This window comes from Bubalus bubalis, chromosome 9 (assembly GCF_019923935.1).
Source record: "Bubalus bubalis isolate 160015118507 breed Murrah chromosome 9, NDDB_SH_1, whole genome shotgun sequence".
In the NCBI taxonomy this organism is placed as follows: Eukaryota; Metazoa; Chordata; class Mammalia; order Artiodactyla; family Bovidae; genus Bubalus; species Bubalus bubalis.
Window position 1 is genome coordinate 60,449,195 of NC_059165.1, and position 15,807 is coordinate 60,465,001.

The window sequence follows — 15,807 nt, forward strand, 5'->3', positions numbered from 1 at the left end:
CTCAGGCCCCCTAAGTACTAAGTGTGTTCCTAAGAGCTTCGAAGAGGGATCACATTAGTCTCATACTATGCGGGAAATTCAGAGTTTAGAGTGGGATAAAGACACATGCAGGGGTTGTCCATGACTCTTGCTTCAAGGTCTTGTATGTAGTTTAATGGGTTCGGGGGGAAGGCTGTGGGCCGGTGTGAATGTTGCCTGCTCCTCAGCCCTTAGAGTAAGTTTAAACCGGGCCCTGCCCGCTCCTCAGGACTGCGTAAAAAAGACACCATATAACAAACGTGCAAATTCCCTATAAACCTAAATTACTAACAGTGCTGCAGGTTCTCTGCCCGAGGCGGCTCCTGTAAGAGAGCGACTCTTTTAAGAGGCGGGCCCCATCCCTGCAAACAAAGGAAGTCCCCGCCCCTGGTTGCCAGGGTGCTTTGTGGCGTCGCATTCTCATTGGTGGGCGTCAGCGGTGAAGCAGCCCGCGGCAGCCATTTCCAACGAGCTGGCGGGGGCGAAAGATGGCGACGCCCGTCGGGTGGTCGCAGGGGGGGTCAGGGTCGGTGTGTCTCGCCTTTGATCAACTGCGGGACGTGATTGAGTCTCAAGAGGAACTGATCCACCAGCTGAGGAACGTGGTACGCAGCCAGAGAGCTGGGGGAGGCCTGACTGGACGCCTACGTGGTGGGGGCGGGGCCAGGCCCTGTCCCTATGCCAGGAGCGTGCCGAGACCCCATTGCCAATGGCGTCATCCGGAGGAGGCGGGGCCCCGATGTGTTGTGGCTGGTAGCGAGGTAGAGCCCAAAAGGGACTGTGTCTCAGGAACATTTACCCAGAAATTTTAGAGAAAACCAACTTGTTCCCTGCTCTTTTTGCCTGGTTGTCCAGGGCCTGGTAGATATGGCAGCCTATTCACTGAGCTTCAGTTTCCCCATTTCTAATTGGAGATGACTTCACTGTGTACAGAGTAACTATAACATCATCCCTATTGTGGAATCCGCTCTCCATGCTGAATGCTGTAAGCTCTTCACATGTTGACTTAAGGGCTTCCAGCCCCTTTATGCCCTTTGCTTTTGCCTTGTCAATTAAATGCAAAGCTGGGACAAAGCACTGGAGCCACAAATTTCCTTAACATGTATGGTAAAACCATGGCCAAGTGGCATATATGATTTTTCTGTTTTTTTTTAATCTTGATAAGGTGAGGACATAGATAAAACTGACTTCACATCTATTTCTCACTCCACTGTTTGAATGCAGCTCTGAACACTGAATTACCTAAAGGTACCCAGGCCTTTCTGTTGACGCCTGGCCTTTACATGTATGTTCTCATTATCTGGAACACTTCTCTTTTCCATCCTTTTTTCTGGCCCACCCACATTTAGCAGTCAGATATCAGGGTGACATCCCTCCCCTTGAAGGTTCTGACCCTTCCACAGGCTGAGGCAAAGGCTTCATAGTGCACATTATGGTGGCCATGGTGTCTTCTCCATGAGACTTGTTCCTTGTGTGTAGGACCTAGAGTTGAGCATCAGTGAATCCTGTGGAATGAACTCTCCCTTCCTTGGGCCCCAGTGTCACGGTACATGCCCTGGGCATCATCCATTATCTATCCCAGGCCCTGGTGCCTAGAGAAACCCCTCCCACCACAACCCCAGGCCCTCCCTGAGCCAGGCTCTGTTGCAGATGATTCTCCAGGATGAAAATTTTGTCAGTAAAGAAGAGTTCCAGGCAGTGGAGAAAAAGCTGGTGGTAAGTAATGGCCTCTGTCAGCTTCTCATCTTCCCCCATTTCCCAGGATCCTAGTGGTTGGGCAGTCCTTGAGCACTGGTCTCTGAGCGCCTCCAGCCCCCATAGTGAGGACAGAATCTTCCTGTACCATGCCTTCTACATGCCTGTCGTGAGAAAGGGGGCTGATCAAGGGGGCCTAGGAGACTCAGTGTGGCTTGTGGTGATAAGGTCACTGCTGCTGCCCCTGCAGGAAGAGAAAGCAGCCCATGCCAAGACCAAGGTTCTCCTGGCCAAGGAAGAGGAGAAGTTGCAGTTTGCCCTCGGCGAGGTAGAGGTGCTGTCTAAACAGCTGGAGAAAGAGAAGCTGGCCTTTGAAAAGGCGTGAGTGGACCTTGGTAGTGGGGGAAGAGTTGGGGGTCCCATCTGCCCATCAGCCTTCCCACCTTCCTTATCTTCTCCACTCAGGCTCTCCAGTGTCAAGAGCAGAGCCCTGCAGGAGTCCAGCAAGAAGGACCAGCTCATCACCAAGTGCAATGGTAGGCGGGAGGCCCGCACTCCCTCCCACGCTTGCTTACATGGGCTCTTCCCTAACAGCCCAGTGCCTGTGTCCAGGGCAGGGTTTCACCCCAACTTCTGTCCCCGGCTGAGGATACAGGCCAGCCCAAGCGGGCCACACCTTCGCAAAGGCCTTCAGGGACCAGGCAGGCCACGGAAATGAGGGAAGTGGTTGGTGTACAATATTCTTCATGGCCATAAAGGAACGGGCTCGCTCCCATTTTTCTTGAAACATACGACCTTCTTAGTCCACCTTTTTGTTTTCCCACTTTTGGTGACTAATAGAAATAGTGTACTTTACTCATAACTCTGTTTTCAGGGAAAGAATAGTCCTGTATGGAAGCTGATCCTTAGTCTGAGTGCTGGGGACCCAACAGGGAGAAATGGGGACTGTGGTAATGTGGAGAGCCATACTCCTTCCCAAGGGCCTAGCACCTCTGCTGTGGGAACAAGGGCCCAGTACAGTCAGATCTTTACAAAAGAAACTGGAAAGCACATTCTAATGGAAGTTTTTCTGACTTTTTCATGTTGGCACTAAATTTAAAAATTCAGAAATGTTTAAAGTATTGTATTGCCCAAGGACAATATGTCTGTGGGCCATTAGTTTTCACCTCTGCTCTGTGCAGATGTCTGTGGCCACTTGTTGGCTCAGCTGGTGCTCTGAGTTTTGAGGCACTTCCGGTCAGCTATTCAGTGTCCTGAGACCTTAGAACTCCTTTTCATTTTCCCAGAATGCCAAACTCCCCTTACCTACTTTAAGAAGTAGATATGAATTCCATATGCAACATTGCCTTCATTCACTGCAGTGTTCATTTTGAGTAGATCAGAGTTCAAGCCCAAAAGAGGTTTAGGGTCTCTCCTGATGGGCCCTCACCTGGAGTCTTGGGCACCCCCTACCTACCAATGCAGCCTTCTCTTTCCCCTGGTGAGTACTTTCACCGGAAAGATGCCAGCAGGCTGCCATCTTGATCTGGCCAGGTGGACTAACAAGCCTCATGGTTGTCTAAGGCAACCTCATGGCCTCATGGCCTCTTCTGTGGCCCAACAGGCAGGCAATGCCTCCATACCCAAAGATGCTGCTCCCCTAGTCCTTCCCTTTTCCCTGGGTTTCCCCCCACTTCCCTAAAAGGAACCTAGGCTTCTCTCCTAGTGGTGAGGCCCTTCCTCTAGGACATTTCCTAGAGATCAGCCATGGCCTCAGGGCTCTGCGTCTGCTTGTGGAAAGTGTGTGTGAGTCATAGGGGAGGAGCTGGCTGCCTCCCCACAGAATGTTCTGAATTCCTCCAGAAGGGCAGAAGCCCTCACCTGAGCAGATCTGGGGACCTGAGCCACCCCCTGGCCTGACTTCTAACCCCAACACCTGCCTTTATGTGGTTCCAGGTTGGTTGTACACTTACATAGTTCCTTACTCTCCTGAGAGTCTTTTCTAACCACTCTCTCATTGGGTGCCATTTAGTCTAAATAGCTCTCATTTATTTTAAGATTCAAACAAATTTCTTATGCTTTTTTCCCATAAGAACTTCATAAGCAATCAGATTGGATTCACTGACTGACCTGGGGAAGGAGGTTAAAGAGCACTGGTCCTGTGACCCAGTGAGCCTAGGTTTTCCTTCTTTTCCTTCACCCATATCCCTGTTCAAAATATGCTGTAATTTTTTTACCAGATTTTCTGTTCTGAAACCTTAACTGCTTCAGCATTTTTGCATTTTCAGAGCTTACATTCTAGTTAATCTTTGTCTAGCCTTTAAATGCTTTAGGATTTTCTTCTTGGAGGATCAGAATTTTTCAGGGCTCCCTGAGAGACATTATGTAAATGAAGCAACCCCAGATCCCTACAGCCTCATTGGATTTTAAGCCAAGACACAAAACTCATCCTTGCACTTAATCTGGGGGTAAGCTTTGCCACCACTAGCTCCCTGGGGTCCTGTCTTCTCACCTGAAGCCCTAAGATAGGGCTGGGCATCCTGCTAGCTCTCAGTGGGTGGGTGGTTTGCAATGACTGAACTAGGCGATGTTTCTAAGACTTAAACTCCCAGGGGACATCTTGTTTATTCATTCCACAAATAAATGTATTGTGCATCTATTTAATACTATGTGCGAGGTACTGTTTTAGGCCTTAGGGTTAAAGCTGTGAATAAAACAAAAATCCTTGTCCTTGTGGACCTTATAACCTAGTAGAGGAGAAGACATGAGCAAAACATGAGGTCTGTGAGATTTAAGTGCTAAAAGGGAAATAAAGCAGGAAAATGGGATAGGAAATATTGGGAAGTGAAGGGTTGTAGTTTTAGACTAGGAAGGGTCTCACCAAGGAGGTGATATCTGTAAAGAGCTGTAGGAGTTGAGGGCAGGGCTGACCATCTCTCTCCAAGGGCCTTTGCATGCACACAGGCGAGCCACCTGGTCCAGAATAGAGTTGTGAAGTCACTGACACACACCCCCACCCCATCAGGACTCTATAATAAACTCATCCTTACACAGGCATTAGCAACTACTCTTGGACAACCCCTGGGTCGGGGGGAGCCAAGTTCTGAAAAGACCCACGAGGGAATGCCTTATCTCAGGAAAGAGCCCATGGGATGGGAACCCCTCCTCCTCCCTGCCTCTCTCCCCCACAGAAATTGAGTCTCACATTATAAAGCAAGAAGATATACTTAATGGCAAAGAGAATGAGATTAAGGAGTTGCAGCAAGTTATCAGCCAGCAGAAAGAGATCTTCAGGTGAGGGGTCTGGGCCAGGCTGGGGGTTGTTGATGGAAGTGGGGAGCCAGACCTCTGCTCCCTACCCTGGCCTGTCCCCAGCCCACGCCCAGCCGGCTCCGTTGCAGGAATCACATGTCTGACTTCCGGATCCAGAAGCAGCAAGAGAACTACATGGCCCAAGTGCTGGACCAGAAGCATAAGAAAGCCTCGGGGACGCGTCAGGCCCGGAGCCACCAGCGTCCCAGGGAAAAATAAAATGGTTTTCGCCTTCCTGTTATCTGCTGTAATGCCCAACCTCTGCCTTCTCTGCTCTGGAGGTCCCCATCCTGACCCTGTCCCTGTGGGTACTTCCCTCAGGCCTCACAGTGGCCTGGACCCCAGGGAAGAGGCAGAGTAAAAGGCAAGACACCCCTTTCTTCCTCCCTGCCTGCCTTTTGGACCACCACCTGACAGGCCATTCCTGTGCTCAGAAGTCTGAGGATACACCTCGAGTCTCCAGCCCCTGTTACTCCCCTGGCTCCCTCCCTTGGATGATAGTGGGGACCGTGGGGGTATGGGGTTGTAGCCTAGGGAAGGACTACTTGGTTGTCTAGTAGGCCCTATCCCTCTTACTCTTGGTATTAAATTCCTTCCTATATAAACAGCCCTGGTTACCCCAGCACCCTTGTGAATTTAACCTCCAAACTTGAAGGGCTATATGTGTATGTGCTGTGTTATGTGTCTGAGACACCCCAACTGGAGAGTTCAAAGATGGTGGGTTCCAGGACCACAGTGAATTTGGGAAATCGGTTTCCATCACATAACAAGAATGTTATACCTGTGAATCACTTTTGCATCTTCTTAGACTTCTCTGAAACAGAAGCTTATATGCACAAATGGAGGAAGAGGAAAAGACTGCTATGATGGTGGTGTGGTTTTTTGTTTTCCCCCTGCTATGTCTGGTTTTAAGGTGGGATAAAAGTCTGTGGAGGGGTTATGACTTTATGACTTAGTCAAGTTGCATATACAGAGCTGAATGTGATGGCCAGGCTTGGTCCTCTCACAGAAGCCATCACTAATGTGCCCTAGGTGATCAAGGGGACACACCCAGGCAGGGGACGCACTCAGGGGAGGCTGAGTCAGATTGTCAAGTCTAGCCTTTCCTGGGTCAGTGTGAGGCTGAGTGCGGAGGAGGAGCCAGTGCTCTTGCTTTAGGGCCAGCTGGGGCCTGAGTCATAGCAGGACCTTGAAGCCAGAAGTTTAAGGGCAAGTGGTGCCCATTGTCATCGTCCCAGGATAGTAACAGGTGGTAGCTGCTTCCCCATCAGCAGTTGTCCCCAGGACAGGTCCTGAAGTGATGGGGCCTGGAATGAGGGCATTGTGAGTGCCTGGGGGAACACAGAGCTATTCTTACCACAGGCCTTTAGAGAAGGGACCGCAGCTACCCTGCTAAGTCACTTCAGTCGTGTCCAACTCTGTGTGACCCCATAGACGGCCGCCCACCAGGCTCTCCCGTCCCTGGGATTCTCCAGGCAAGAACACGAGTGGGTTGCCATTTCCTTCTCCAATGCATGAAAGTGAAGTCGCACAGTCGTGCCGACTTTTAGCGACCCCATGGACTGCAGCCCACCAGGCTCCTCCGTCCATGGGATTTTCCAGGCAAGAGTACTGGAGTGGGGTGCCATTGCCTTCTAAAAGATGCCATATTAGCATCTGGGCCTTGTTCTAACAACCTAAAAAGCTAGCACTGTCCCCTCCAGCCTAGGTTTCCACAAAAGCAGTGGGTCTAGCCAGGGACGTGTTTTCTGAGGCCCCAGTACAACTTTTGGAGTTGGGGGAGCCCTCCATGCAATGCTCCTCTATCAAAGATATGGGGCAGGTGGTGGTGATGGTCACGGAAGGTGATGCATGCTCCCTTATGAGCTCTGGCTGGGACTGGCTTTGTGAGGGCCAGAGAGGAGGGGTGCGCTGCAGTGATGGGAAGACGTGGGGAGTTGACAGATGAAACTGCCAGACCCGGGTTGTCTGGTCTCCTGGCTCACACACTGATCCACACAGGATACTTGACCTCAAGCAGGTACCTGCTCAGCCTCAGTTCCCTCACCTGGGATGGACGAGTGGAGTTGGCCCTGGCTCCTGGGTCCAAGTTGGATGTTTGCCCTCCGCTCACCTTCCAAACCAAAGCCTGGAATGTCAGCCTAAGCTCTCAGGTTCACGCCCGAAAAGGGATCTAGGAGGGTAGGGCCCAAGGCCCTCTGGCTGCCTATACCGCTGTCTTAGGAGCGGACGCGGCCGCTTTAAGGCGCGGTGACCCCCACGGCACCCGCGGGCGGGGCGGGGACAATGCGGGCGTCCGCGGCACCAGCGGAGGCGAATGCGAGGGAGGTAGTGCGCCGCGTCCGGCCCCAGCATGCTGACCGCGTTCGCCCAGCCAGCCCTGCCTGGGTTCCCAGGGCGGCTGCCTGCGGTCCCCGCTCGGCGCCAGGACTCGTCCGGTTCGTCAGGCTCCTACCACACTGCTCCGGGTTCTCCAGAGCCCCCGGACGTTGGGCCGGACGCAGAGGGCCGGGCGAATTGGCCCAGGGTGGCCCCTGCGCTGGGGGCGGGCGTGCAGCCTCGCCTGTCCGTCAGCGCCCAGAATAGCCGCCAGCAGCTACTGCCCGGCTCGGGTTTCCCGCGAGGCCCGGCCTCCGGCCTGCGACCACCCCAGCCCCAGCTGCGCATGCTGCCGTCGGGGGAGATGGAAGTCATCTTCGGCGCTGGGCCCCTATTCAGCCGCTCCGACGCAGAGGATAGAGAAGTGCAACAGCTCACGACGCGGGCCTTCCGCAGCCTCTCTCCTCCTGGGTCCGCGTCTCCCATCCCTGACGAACCGCAGCCACAGGGCCCCGACGGTGGCTCCCGCTGGGCCACTTATCTGGAGTTGCGGCCCCGCGCGGCGAGTCCTGCCACCCCATCGCAGTTCGAGTGTGTGGAGGTGGCACTGGAGGAGCATACCGCGCCTGCCAGGCCCCGGACGGTGCCCAAACGTCAGATCGAGCTGCGCCCTCGGCCCCGGAGTCCCCCGCGGGAGGCCAATGCGCCGCGCCCTCGACTACTCCTGCGCACCGGCTCCCTGGACGAGTCTCTGAGCCGCCTGCAGGCTGCCGCGGACCTTGTGCAGACGGCGCTAGCCAGAAAACTGAGCCCGGCGCCCCCTGCCCCAAGCAACGCCACCTTTGGACCCACGGTGCCGCCGGAGCTTGCGACCCCGGAAACGCTCCGCAGTACTCGGGTGGTCCTGGAGGAAGCCAAGTCTCTGCCGCCTCGGGTGAACTATAGTTCAGCCCCAGCCAGGGCCCCAAGACCTTGGCCAAGCCTCCGGGAGCGCGCAATTCGGCGCGACAAGCCCGCGCCCGGGACCGAGCCTCTGGGTCCAGTTAGTTCCAGCATCTTCCTGAAGTCAGGGGAGAAGCCTGAGGAGGTGCACCAAAAAGAACCGAAGGTTCGTTTCCCGCGAGATACTCCGGCTCAAACCGTCCTGAGAGCACAGGGTCCGCCTTTCCAGTCTAGGCCCCCCTGGGAAGTTTCGAGTAAAGCTGTGAGACCGAGGAGCCCATCCCCGCCGTGGGAAGCCCCAAATGGGACCGTGCGGGGTCCTCACTGCACCTCCCCCCAGAACCTGTCCCCCTGGAATCGAACAATTCGGAAGGTGAGTAGCCCATCGATCCCCGAGGCATCCTCTACATGGGACAATCAGGATGCTGCTGTCACGGAAACTGTCAGCAGAAAGAGCCCTTCCCCTCCGACCCTTTCCCAGTGGAATCGGGGTGTTGCCAGGGCAAAAAGCCCATCCCCCGAAGCTCCCTCCTCGTGGGAGGTGCCGCACCCGGCAGTTGGGGATGCAGTTGAGGGAAGTAGGAGCCCGTCCCCGCCGACCTTGCCCTCGTGGGAGACTCCAGATCGTCCTGTTGGAACGTGGAGCCCATCGCCCCAGGAGACGTGGAACTCCACAGTGCAGAGCTCATCGGTAGTGTCTACGCGGGTAGCTATTAATGGCGCGGCCCAAGAGGAACTGGGTCCGCCCACGCCGTCTGCACCAGGGACTCCAAAGCTAACAGAGGTTCAAAGTCCGTCCACGCGGGAGATACCGGATCTTGCCTCCCGAGGCAACCAGCTGTCGCCAGAGGTAGCTGCACCCCAGCTGCCTCTCAGTCGCACCCTGGATGCCGATGCGCGCCCTGAAGCGGTGGGCTCTGGAAAAGCGGCCTCTGGGCGCCCGCTCGTGGCCATTCCGCGGCCCCGCGACGTACGCAAGATGGTGAAGACCACGTACGCGCCGAGCTTTGCGGCAAGCACCCCAGACTCAGGGCTCCCCGCCCCTCCTGCAGAACCCCGCGGGGAGGAAGGCAGCGCATCCAAGACACAAGAACTTCAGGCGCTGGGCCCCCCCGCCCCGTCTCACTACACTTCCATTTTTCTCAAGGACTTTCTGCCGGTCGTGTCCCACCCCTACGAACCCCTAGAGCCAACCCCAGACACAGTCCCCCGGGACGTTACCCAGTCCAACGGGGTCCTGCGGCGGAGGGCGGAGAACAGCACGGCGAAACCCTTCGCGCGCACTGAGATCCGCCTGCCTGGTGCCCTGGCCTTAGGCCGCCGGCCTGAGAGAACCCGGGGAGTCGCGGTGCACGGTCCTGGCGGAAAGAACCGGGATGCAGAGGCCCAGCGCTTGGTCCCGGACAACAAGGGTCGGACCAGCCCTCTAGGCGGCGCTCGCACCTCACCCCAGCAGTCGCCCACAGGGCCGGCAGAGACCCAACCTCCCGGACCGCCCCGCCCCAGCTCCCCGCAGGCGCACCCTAGCTTGAGCTCTGGAATGGAATCCAAACTGGAGACGCCCCCTAAGGCCCCTGAGCCCGCGGTGGCGGTCCAGCCGCCCCTCCCGCGGGAGCCCCAGGCGTCGGCTCGTAGAACGGCCCGGGCCCAGCCCCGCGCTGCCTCGGCGCCTCCGCTGGACCGGTCTGCGGACGGTTCCTCCCAGGGGACGCGTAGGCCGCCGGGGGCCGCAAACCCGGGGAAGGTCCTGGTGGACCCCGAGAGCGGCCGCTACTACTTTGTGGAGGCGCCGCGGCAGCCTCGGCTGCGGCTGCTCTTCGACCCTGAGAGCGGGCAGTACGTGGAGGTGCTGCTGCCACCCTCGCCCTCGGTGCCACCCCGCCGCGTCTACACTCCGCTGGCCCTGGGCCCCGGCCTCTACCCGCCAGCCTATGGGCCCCTTCCCGGCCTCTCACTGCCACCATCCCCCGGCCCGCCGGCCTTCAGCGGCCCGCAGCTACCCTGGGCCTCCGAGGCGGGGCCCCTGGACGGGATGTACTACCTGCCAGTGAGTGGGACACCCAGCCCCGCACCTCCTCTTCTTCTCTGTGCTCCACCCTCCAGCTTGGGTCCCTCGCAGCCCAACAAGGGCTCCTTGTTCCCGGTGTGAGGCCCCAGGGCCTGATCCGCATGATGTTGGGGCCTGTTGATGGTCTTAAAGGTTTTGGTATCCAGTCCTTTACCCTCTTTTCCTTCAATCATCTCTTCTTTTACCCATCTCATGCCTTTTTGTTTTTTTCAGACCGGAAGTTACCTTCAGATTATCTGAGACACGTTGGGGTGGGGGTGGGGGGCTAATGGAGCTGGAGCTCAGTAAATGGCTGTCTGTTTCCTCCACCCCAGCAAAATCCTATACCCTTTCCCCAAGTCCCAGAGTGTGGTGTGTTGGGGCGTGTGGGGCTAATGGAGCTGGAGCTCAGTAAATGGCTGTCTGTTTCCCCCACCCCAGCAAAATCCTATACCCTTTCCCCAAGTCCCAGAGTGTGGTGTGTTGGGGCGTGTGGGTGTGTGTGTGTTGTGGGCTGAAAAAAATGCACAACATGAGATTTGTGAATTAAGTGTTCAGTTCAGTACAGTTAAGTGTTACTTGGGGCAAAATGAAAAACTATAAGCCTGGGAGACAACCTCTCACATAGGTTGTCTATGTGGGGGTAGGTCAGTATATATGTGATTTTGGTGAAGGAGGATAGTGCAATCAAGCACACATTTTGGAAGAAGATTGCTGCTAGTCACAATGAGCAGATGTCTATTTTATTGCTTTTCTAGATATGAGAAGATTGCAAGAAATGGGCTCATAAAAACTTCTCCTGAAAATAAATATCTAAAGGCCTATTTTGCCAGTTTCTCCCAGAGCACAGAGGGCCTCATTCCTGATCTCTGCCCTGAACTTTCAGGGTGGGTTGAAGGTCAGAGATTGCAATGGCTAGTGATTTCATCTTTGTAGAGGCAGGTGACAAGTGACAATTTTTAGTTGGCTGTGTGAAAAATCCCAGGACATGGCCCCAGGAACCGACCTGAGGGGGTGATGGGGTTTCTCAGGGACAGCAGGAAATAGGATCTGCAAGGAAGGGGCTGCCCCTAGAGGTAGGGAGATGTCTGTCTCTCCCCGAAGGTGGGCCCAGCTGAGGTGGAGCAGGCTAGTGAGCAATGATGGGATAAAGGGAGAAGGACACTAGTATCAAGTCCATTATTCTTTGGAAGGGGATCTGAGTCTTGGCCTGGGAGGCTGTGGGGGAAAGTGGCTGGAGAAGGCCCTAGGCGAGGATCATCTGAGAAAGGTAGCTGCGGGGACAGGAGGTGGAGGTAATTCAGGAAAGTAGTATGGGAGGGGCCATGGAGGGTCAGCCTGGGACTTAGTGGGGTGGGGACTGGGGAGAAGGTGGGAGGTGACTGTAGTCTGCAGCTGGGAGTACTGCCCCTCATTCTCTCCTCAACTCCAGCCTCTGACTTGGCTTGTCTAAGCCCTCAGAACTGAACTGGCTCATTCTGGGGTTATAAGTGGGGGTTCTGGCTGTTCCCACCTAGGGGGGAGGAGCAGATTAGTGGGTCATTGGGAAAGACTTAAAAGCAGAGAGGATGGTTGAGCTGTTGTCAGGAGACTCTTGACCTATCTGGATGGGGTGGAGGGTGGGTTAGGGCTGGCGAAAGAAGGGATGCCCCTGTGTGGAGCTCTCAGCTGGTTCCACTCACCTGGTAACAGATGTGGCAACCATGCCTAGAGAGGGGCTGGCTCTGCAGGCTGTCACAGCGTAGGAAGGGACAGTCCCCACAGTGTGTGTTCCAATTGCCTCGAGACTCCAGGAGAGCAGAGGGGGACGCACAGAGTGGGAGGTGCTCTTCGTGGGGGGTCTGTGTAGAGTACTGAGTGAAGTGACTGGGCCTTGCTGGACTGATACGTGGTGTGATGAGTTTGCAGAAGAACAGTTACCATTAGAAGCAGTGTTAGGGATGGAGATCAATGCCTTTCTTAAATTCCAGGCCTCTGGTGGACCTGCATCTCTTGGAGTCACTGCCCCCCTCGCTTTGGATTGGAAACAGAGAACTATGAGTCAGAATAACCTGGACATCTTTCTGTGGCCAGAGATGCCGATGCCAAGGAGGGCCCTGGGCCACTCTTGGGCCCCTCACTTCATCGTGATGTGCAATAAACCCAATGGCCCCAATGGCTGGAACAACTGGCGTGAAGTGTCTGATTTCCTGCTGCGGCCTCTTAACACCCCCTACAATGCCGTCCATGCCTGGGTGTGGCTTGGGGGAGAGTATCACATGTGTCTTTCATAAACTGTGGCATCCATCCTTCAGCAAACCTGCCTCTCAGGGAGCGAGCCCTAGGCTGGCAGTCACGCCTGTGACCTCATTTCTTCTGGCAGCTGAGTGGTCAGTGGGCCTTGGGGATCAACCAGGCTTGGGTTCCAGTCTCAGCATAGCCCTTCTAGCTGTGTGGCCTTGAATTTGTCACTTTTCTCTGAACCTTTGTGTTCTTGGGGGTAGATTTAAGACTAACAGTAACCAGTCATCTCCTCCCCCAAGGAGCTTAGCACAGTGCCTGCCATGTGGCCTGTCCCAGGTCATGAGAGGTATCAGCTCCCATATGTCTTTGCCCAGGCCCAGCCCCTCTCCTTGCCTCATTGGCTGGAGCCAGGGTCCCACGAGAGAAGGTGCACACGTGGAGTCTCCAGGGCCCTGGGGGAAGAGAGAGAATGGGAGGGGTGAAGTGTCAGTTCCCCATTGGTCTGGGCCAGGTGTTCTGAAGCAGCCCCCACTACACACACACACACACAGATGCACCCACACACCTGCACCCCAACCACAGCCCTTGCTCACTGAGTCAGCTCCACCGGCCATGAGGCTCTCACTGCTGCTACTGCTGCCGCTGCTTGGGACCTGGGCCATCCCAGGGGGCTTCGGAGATGAGGCCTCACTCACTGCCACTGCCCCTGAGCTGGACGATGAAGAGAAGTTCTCAACTCACATGCCAACTCACCTGCGATGTGATGCCTGCAGGGCGGTGGCCTACCAGGTGAGTCCCCCGTCCCCCAGCAGCTCTCCTGCCCCTACGCAGGCCCCTTCTCAAGCCAGACCCTTCTATCTGCCTCAGGTTCCCCCACTGGCCTTTGATCCCCAAGTCCACCCCCAGGCATCAAGCTAGACGCAGCCTTCCATGATATTGCCATCTTCACCTCACCAGAACCTCTGTGCCTCAGTTTACCTGTCTGCCCCGCAAAGAGCAGACAGACCATCTCTGGGACATGAGGGAGTCCCTAGCTAGTCCTCTCAGACTTCTCCCTTTCCAGGCCGATCCTGAAGTCCAGACTCCTTCCCAAAGCATGCCTGGGGAGCACAGGGGTTTGTGTGCACGTGTGCATGTTTGACGAGTCCGTGAGCCCATGAGCATGTGTGGGTGTCTTGAGCTCACATACAAACCTGTCAAGTATGTCTGAGTACTTGTGTGTGTGTGTGTGTAAGTGCTATGAGTACATATGTCACTGATGACTGAGTGGTTTTATTTTCTTTGCTTGTTCTTGTGGTTTTACATCACGTGTGGTGATGGTGGGCAGGTGTGCCCTGCAGGAAGGTCCCCAGTGCCCAGGCCAGCTCAGCTTTGCCCATCCACCCACCTCATCCCAAGGCTGTGGATCCTGCCTCAGCTGGCATGTTCCCAGCTCTCTGGACCTGGGGGAGGGCCACGAAGTCAGCCTCACAGGTGCTTCCTGCTCAAAAGGCTCCGTTGCCTCGTTCTTCCTCGGAGACTCAGGTTTCTGCTCTCCCCCGCCCCTCCTTCCGCACTGAGTAGTTCTGAAGCCCTGGTTCTGAACCCCTCCTTATTCCAGATGTGGCAACATCTGACAAAAGCTGAGGCCAAGCTTCTCCCACTGGACTCTGGGGGCCGTCGTGAGCTGAGCGAGTCAGTATACACAGATGTCCTGGACCAGAGCTGCTCTCAGACCTGGCAGGGGTGAGTTGAAAAATCTGGCCCCTGCCTCACTTCTCCAGGGGCAGGCTGATGAATGGGGGTCCCCATCCTCCCACTCACACCACACATACTCCACAAGGTCTCCAGCCCAAGGGTAGGGGCTGGTTGGGACAGAGGCTGAACTCTGGAGCCGGGAGCAAGCAGAAGATTGGGTGGCCAGGGGATAAGGGTGTTGTGTGACTTTGGGCCAGGGGCTTCTCCTTTCTGGTCCTCAGTTTTTCAGCAGAGAGGATCAGAATCTGGGCACTAAACTTGGTAGATGTCCCATGTGCCCCGCTTCAGGTAGATACAGGCTCCACTAATGCTGTCTCCCTTTCCTCCCTCCACCTCCAGCTATGGGGTTGGAGAAGTGGACCAGGTGAAACGTCTCATGGGCCCAGGACTTAGCACAGGGGCTCAGCCGAGCATCATGGTGATGATCATGGAGGGGCTGTGGCCCACCAGGTGATGACTGGAGGGTTGGAGTGGGATGGAGCCCTTGCAGCCTTGAATCTGCCCATTGAAGGCAGGGCAGAGTCTGAGGCTCCTGCTGGGCTCCCCTAGGCTCTCCAAGACCTGCTTTCACTACCTGGGGGAGTTTGGAGAAGACCAGATCTATGAAGCCCACCAACAAGGTCGAGGGACCCTGGAGGCGCTGCTGTGTGGAGGCCCCCGGGGGGCCTGTTCAGAGAAGGCTCCAGACACAAGGACAGAGCTCTAGTCCAACTCCTCCTTCCCGGTCAGCCCCTGAAGACAGCTGGCCTCCCTCTTGATCTGCCTCCCTCCTTTCTGCAGGCGGCCTGGAGGGCGGGTGCAGGGAGGCTTCGCTCATCTGTTCTTCCTCTCTCCCTCCCTCTTCCCGCCTCGGGGCCCTGGGACGTGGCCAGGGCCTTTCCCTCTGGACTCAAATAAAACCAGTGACCTCGACTCCTTCTCTCTGCAAAAGGTTCTTGGGGGGCTGGGAGGATAAACATTGGTGTTTCTGCTGGAGAAGGCCAGGGACAAGCCCCACAGTTTCCCAGAGCTAAGTGAGATCTGTCATGGTTGAAAATGTGAGTGAGCTGACAAAGGCATAGGAAATCAGTTATCAGCACGTTTGGAACCCCAGATCCCTCACGAGAGAAAACGAAAGCCAAGGAAAACTCCATAAGCACGTCACCTGCAGACACACCCACTGCAGCCGCTGCACTCGCTGTGCCCCTTTCAGAACACTAGTCTCCCTGGGTCTATGCCCAGAGGCTGCTCACTTTCTAGACTCTGCTTTTGACCCAGCTGGCATGACTGGGCCCTGGGGCAGGGCAGGGCAGGGCGGGGTTCCTAGAACAGGCTGTATTCCTGATCTTGGCTCTACGTCCTCCCCAGAAATTCTTCTCACCTGCGGCCCTTTTTTTAGCAGCAGAGGAAAGAGCTCCACCTGGGTTGCACCTGAGTCTGGGTATCTGGGGTCAGTGATGCTCAAGCTTGTAGTTTCCTTTGTATCTCTGGGAGGTGGACAGAACAGACACTGTAATACTCTGTTGACACCTTGGCTCAGACAACAAAAAGACTCA

General features: G+C 55.8%; 3 protein-coding genes across 6 annotated transcripts; all 3 read left to right on the forward strand.

Annotated features, from left to right (window-relative positions):
- Positions 1-457: 457 nt before the first annotated feature.
- SPATA24 (spermatogenesis associated 24) lies at positions 458-5,626 on the forward strand. The gene is made up of 6 exons (XM_006070827.4): positions 458-623; positions 1,669-1,734; positions 1,964-2,094; positions 2,179-2,249; positions 4,884-4,986; positions 5,094-5,626. The coding sequence occupies exons 1-6, from the start codon at positions 507-509 to the stop codon at positions 5,221-5,223; spliced, it is 618 nt and encodes a 205-aa protein (XP_006070889.1). The 5' UTR covers positions 458-506; the 3' UTR covers positions 5,224-5,626.
- Positions 5,627-6,558: 932 nt separating this feature from the next.
- PROB1 (proline rich basic protein 1) lies at positions 6,559-12,720 on the forward strand. Of its 4 annotated transcripts, none has more exons than XM_025292613.3 (2): positions 6,559-9,948; positions 12,283-12,479. In XM_025292613.3, the coding sequence occupies exons 1-2, from the start codon at positions 7,358-7,360 to the stop codon at positions 12,350-12,352; spliced, it is 2,661 nt and encodes an 886-aa protein (XP_025148398.2). In that variant the 5' UTR covers positions 6,559-7,357; the 3' UTR covers positions 12,353-12,479. The 4 variants fall into 4 exon arrangements, with proteins under 4 accessions (XP_025148398.2, XP_044803543.2, XP_025148397.2 ...); XM_044947608.2 differs by lacking the exon at positions 12,283-12,479 and adding an exon at positions 11,071-12,276; XM_044947607.2 differs by having other exon boundaries at positions 6,566-10,312; positions 12,283-12,720.
- Positions 12,721-12,723: 3 nt separating this feature from the next.
- MZB1 (marginal zone B and B1 cell specific protein) lies at positions 12,724-15,184 on the forward strand. The gene is made up of 4 exons (XM_006070823.3): positions 12,724-13,324; positions 14,136-14,260; positions 14,612-14,722; positions 14,822-15,184. Exons 1-4 carry the CDS (start codon positions 12,875-12,877, stop codon positions 14,976-14,978), a joined length of 843 nt encoding a protein of 280 aa, XP_006070885.3. The 5' UTR covers positions 12,724-12,874; the 3' UTR covers positions 14,979-15,184.
- The last annotated feature ends 623 nt before the right edge of the window (positions 15,185-15,807 follow it).